Source organism: Nilaparvata lugens, chromosome 9 (genome assembly GCF_014356525.2).
Source record: "Nilaparvata lugens isolate BPH chromosome 9, ASM1435652v1, whole genome shotgun sequence".
In the NCBI taxonomy this organism is placed as follows: domain Eukaryota; kingdom Metazoa; phylum Arthropoda; class Insecta; order Hemiptera; family Delphacidae; genus Nilaparvata; species Nilaparvata lugens.
The window spans coordinates 16547494-16553493 of record NC_052512.1 but is presented as its reverse complement, the minus strand read 5'-3'; the positions used below and the strand labels follow the sequence as shown (position 1 = coordinate 16553493).

The following is a 6000-nucleotide window of genomic DNA, read 5'->3' as shown; positions in this document are numbered from 1 at the left end:
AGCTAATGCTATTAATTCCAGAATTATCATATATACTGTCCTTAATGCCCCGAACTCAGCTGATTAATATACAAATTTTACATCAACTCGCTTTCGTTAATGTCTGTCTGCCTGTCTATTGTTTGTTCTCAACATAGCCTACATGTATTGTATAATACAACTTGTGATAGCAATACCTTTAACGTTATAGTAATTGGTATTATTAGTTTAGGGATTTTGAATTCTGATTGTGAATTATTTACCCATACGGAGTAAACTTTTAAGTTCTATGGATTCACATATTATGATAATATAACTAGAGACACCCTTGGTTGAAGAACTCGCTTATGAACAGTTGTATTGATCTCTGTAATTTTTCACAAGTATGTAAAATTAATATTTAACAATATTTTCTAATATCCATTCATTATGGGTAATTATGGGATCAGTATCCATGATATATTTTATTTTATCAGCCTCGATATTGCAAAAATATGCGTTTTAGAGGAAACTTTTATTCAACAAAAATTGTAGAGGAAGATTTTAAAAATATTCTCGTCTAAAAAACGGTTGAATATCTTGAACGGTTATTGAAATACAAGCGATATAGCAAAACCCTGAAAATTTTAGCGGCCATCTTGTTTTCGAGGTGTTTGCCTGTGATTTCGACTTATCATCATCACAATCCTCATTATGCTAGACCTAACGAAGAAATTGAGGCATCTTCCGCGGCTGTTACTCAGAAATGACCACGGAGTGCCTTATTCCTGACATTTGCGCCTGGACTATACCCTGATTATTTTTCAGAGTCCTCTTATATTTATACACTTCCTCGTCATCAGTCACTCATTTGAAAGCAGAAAACTTTGCTTGTACTCTCTATATGTTCATCCTAAATGATCGCGAGTCACAGAGAAACTGTTTCAATCATCACTGTCTTTCTCAGGTAAAGCATATCTTTGGTAGGACTCAACCAATCAGGTAACTTTTTTGACTGGGAATCTCAAAATCGATCTTTTCAGTAACGGGCATGTCACTTGTCATATCTACTCACCTCCACCTCTTTTATTTGAAAACCAGCAATAGACCGTTGAGACAATTCAGTCTATCTTTTCATATTCCTTCAAAACTACCTGATTGTTATTAGCTAATATTTTAGTATATGCTTCTCTAACATAGAAATACCCTTTTCTTGGAATATGGGAATGTAGAGGCATATTTATATAGGATAGAATTCCTGGAAGATTGGATATGTGAGCATGTTGTCAATGGAAATGAGTAGAATACAAAAACTTTGAAAAGTTTAATAAAGTTGAACAGGGGAGCCATTTATGGGGGGGGGGGCAGGGGGGGGGCCTAGGCCTCCCTCAAGGATCAGATAAATAATGAAAATGCGGGTCTATCTACACGAATCCTTAGAGTCTCATAATGATTTAATACCTTTTTTTAACAGCAGTAGTATAATTCCTTCTACAGTATCAACAATGTAGCAAAATTGCCTTGAAGGTATGGATACGGGTAGACTACAGAGTAATCAAGAATATATTTTTCTCTGTGGTATTGTTTGAATACAGAATGGGTACACTTATTGACCAGAGCACAATAAGTAAGTTATTGGATAAATTTCAATGTAAGAATTAACAAATTGCAAGATGTCACAGTGAAAGCAAAAGAAAGGGCACAATCAGACAATCAAAAATGTATGTAAAGAGTTGTTGAGAATTATGGGAACAGCTTGATGTATCTTTAGCTTTCTAACTGAAAGTTATTTTCCAATTAGAATATGATCCCTAATGGAATTGTTGAAATTGTCATTTTAAAAGAAAAATTTATCTTTTTCCATGATTTTTAAGAAATCTGTTTCAGTGTATTTCCACTTGAGGGCCTCTCTGTAGACCTATATTTCTAATAAATATTTCATCATTGAATTTAATAACTAATAATGTATATGTTTGTATTGATACTTCAACCACATTTGTATAAAAGTGGAAAAAATGAAGCATATAATAATATCTTTGAATGTAACATTTATGGGGAAAAATTCAGGTTCCTCTATCCTTTGGGGGTATTCCTCCCCCCCCCCCAATATCTCTTGGTTTTTGCCCCCCCCCTAGCAGTTTGGTGAAATGGCGCCACTGAAGTTGAATGAAATCAACTTCAATTATTGTATGGCAACATTACGATACTTATGAGCTCTACTTAGAAATGGATTGTGAAATAAGATAATATTGTACTGGAATGTAATAAACTGTGATATTTTTATAATTATATAATAGCAATTAAGCCATACATTACAATAATTGAGAGAATAGATGCTCATAATAACAATAATGAAAAACAATAAGATGCTCATATTATATTCTCAAATCTTAATACATCAACAATACACTACCGGTAATTCACTGATGTGGTCGATTTCAATAAACATTAGATGAAATGGTTGTTTTCTTCTAACTTGAGCATTCTGTTAATTTCGAACAGAGCTCACTTTTACGGGGTTTTCTCAGATGATGCAGCAATCACTGAGGAATCTCCAACACAGATTTCAATAATCCAGGAGAGAGTCGTCTAAAATTAAAACTATTATTGCAATATTGCTAAATAATTATTGCCAATTATTAGTGTTTTTCAGAAAATTATAAATCCCATAAATGTCTCTCAATTAAATGATAAGTTATGGATTTCCAAATATTATAATATTTTTCGCATTCCCATTTTTCTTTTTTTTATATTTTGAATCGCTTCATTTGGGTCACTTGTTGTTTAGTCGAATATAGTATTTAATAGTATTATTCAGGTATCTATCACATAAATCTCTCTCAGCAGCGACTATATAAACGCTTAACATATGTTGCTAGGGAACGATAATATAATAAGAATATCTGATGAACAATCTATCCTGTTCTAGGCGAGCAATATTTCTGTATCACAGATATCCAAAAACTTCAACACTAAAATGTGAATATCTTTGAAACAGTTTGATAGATTGATGAGCGATTTCCACCATTCATTGTCTCTTGAAATTCTCTATTTGAATCTTGTATTAAAACCTTCCCATAGAAAATGTCTGATTCAATGTGGCGGAACGAAGATGGCAGACCAAAATTTTGAAGCTACCTACAGAATTTTTTTTAAATTTGAATAGGAATCCCAGTGGAGCCCACTGTCAAATTATCTTTGGAAAAGGAACATTGAGCTGTTTTCCTATTAATATTACGCTGTAGGCCTACGTGAATCCATAGAACTTCATAGGTTCCTCTGTATGGCTAAATGATTCAGAATCAAAATTCAAATTTTGTTAAATTAATAATACCAACGACATAGCAACTGTCATCACAATTTGTATCATTAATATTACGCGTATGCTACTGAAGGATAACAGTCAGGCAGACACACAGGAGCAAGTTATTTTATCTCATGTACTTTCAATGTTATTTTTATATCCTGAAACAGGACGAAGAAGTGAGTAAAATATTTTGTTGTTCAACAAACTTTACCTGTAAAAAGGTTCGAAGAGTGCGTGTTCAAAATTTGAAGCTGATCGATCAACTCTTTCTAAAGTTATTGTAGTGCATTCAAAGAAACAAGCAAACCCACAAACCGGCAACAACTTTGAACTTGAGTAAAAAGTAAGAACTTGCTAACGCTCGTTCATCGAATATTATTGAGAGAACAACGGGCGGTATTATCAAGTTGGGAGCACATAACTTGAAGGAGTCAAATTATTTCAGTGTAGGGGATTGTGTATTTTACAAGAGAGTGTGTTTCTGAGGGATGTAGGCCTATAGTGAGAAAGTGAAGAAGTGAGGATTTAATTTAATTGCAGTTTTAGATTTTTTGCACGGCCGGCCCTCTCTCACATTCAACCATCAACCCTCCAGTACGATGCTACATCAACTATATTAAATATACAAGCAAGTAGAGTTGATAGTAATGAATATTATTGACACAAAAAATTTACAAATCTAGGCATGGGAAAGTCAAATTCAAGATAGGTTGAAGATAATATGTCTCAAGCATTGTATGAAATAATAACAAAACCCTGAGGGGTTTTGAATAAAGGAGAGCATTAGCACACGACCGGGTAAGAGAGAGAGAGAGAGTGGGAGAGAAAGGCGCAGGAGTGATAGTGAGAGGGTGAGGGAGGGAGGGAGAGAGAGAGAGAGAGAGAGAGAGAGAGAGAGAGAGAGAGTGAATGAGAGAGGAAGCGATAGAACTGAATAAGGTTGAGATAAGACAATGTCACGCAGGTGTATTGTCTAATGGTGGTCACACACACACTTCTTTCCGTCACACTAAGTTATAAACAGAATATTTCAAAAAAAGTACAGTCTATGCCAAAATTCAAACCAGTTTACTCCCTAGCTATTCTGCCAGCTTAACCGACATAAGCAACAAAAGCTGATAGTGACAACCAGAGACTGTTTTCCAGGTAGAAAAATCATTCACGGACTCGCCCCGCCAAAACAAGACACTTCTTTTTCAGCACAAGAACGACAAAAGAGCCACCGCCAAAACAAGACTGAGTTTCAGTGCTAGGATGGATGTGTCTGACTTTGACGGTGGTGTATACTGACATCGCCCCACAGAAATTGCTTGCTCAATATAATGGGATGAACTAGAAACATAATTATGTTCTCAAAATATATGAATTCAGGGCTACATTCTTCCATTTATAGTATTAAAATAGAATCATAGTAATTTAAAATTTATTTTTATAGCCTGACAATGGTATGAACACTAAAACTAGTTGTTATAATTTCTATTCTCAATCGATTATTATTTTATTAATAGAGGGTACTGTAATTCTATTTAATAAACTGAAAACAATTTTTCAGGGAGGACAGCATTACCAACCTCTCAGACTTTTAACAACGGGTGAGTTTGAACATATCATTTCTATAGAGAGCTAGAAATGTATTTTAGACATTTATCTTCTAGGAATTTATCCACTACATCAAGAGTATATTTCTTTATATTAACACACTTTTCAATTTTCAATCTCTAAAGCTGGCTCTAGACATGCATCATTCGGCAGACACCGAGCAGCGACTCGCCGAATCGCTAGTAGTGTGGATGGATGTTTGTCTATTCGGCAAGCAGCGAACATTCGAACATTCGTGCTCGTTGTTTCAGCCGGCTCCAGACATGCGACATTCGGCGAACACCAAGCATACTTCCCCAATCACGAGTAGTGTGGATGGATGTTTGTTATTTGGCAAGCAATGAACATTCGTGCTCGTTGTTTTCCCGGTCAGGGTCGAACATCAAAGTGGACGAATATTCGGCAAAAGGCACATGATATGTACATACCATGTTAATTGTTAATTGACCGAGCAAAGTGAGGTCTAAGATTCAAGTCAACGGTTTGACATTTCTCTTAATATTTAAATGTTTATATGTTGCGCATTTACGGCAAAACGCGGTAATAGATTTCCATGAAATTTGACAGGTATGTTCCTTTTTTAATTGCATGTCGACCTATATACAAGGTTTTGGAAATTTTGTATTTCAAGGATACCGGTAATATAAAAGGAAAAAGGAGCCTCCTTCATACGCCAATATTAGAGTAAAGATCAGACTATAGAATAATTATTATTCATCATGTATTTCCATAAGGTCTATAGTTTCAATCAGGTACTTGTGGATGAGAATACTGCGTGAGTTCTACTGTTCACAGAGCTACTAGTGAATAGAACTATAATCTAGTGATACTACCTCTTCGAAACATATAGTTGAAGTTGGTAACTAAACTAGTAGTTCTGTTAACAGTAGACCTCACGCAGTATTCTCATCCAGAAGTACCTGATTGAAACTGTAGACCTTATGGAAATACAGCAATAGACTGGCTTCTCCACACATCTGTGTAATCACTTGTCAGCTGATTTATAATGAATAATTCTATAGTCGGATTTTCACTCTAATATTGGCGTATGTAAGAGGCTCCTTTTTTCTTTTATATTATCCTTGAAATGAAAAATTTCCAAAAACCTTGTATATACATCGATGCGCAATTAAAAA

At 34.8% G+C, this 6000-nt stretch overlaps 1 protein-coding gene across 5 annotated transcripts in view; it reads left to right on the top strand.

The window, feature by feature from the left end:
* Positions 1 to 6000, top strand: part of LOC111057722 — a 104315-nt gene that overhangs the window by 43142 nt on the left and 55173 nt on the right. For all 5 annotated transcript variants that reach the window (XM_039435561.1, XM_039435560.1, XM_039435558.1 and 2 more), the window contains one exon: positions 4818 to 4857. In XM_039435561.1, coding sequence (XP_039291495.1) covers positions 4818 to 4857 — 40 coding nt within the window. The remainder of the gene's footprint in view (positions 1 to 4817; positions 4858 to 6000) is intronic.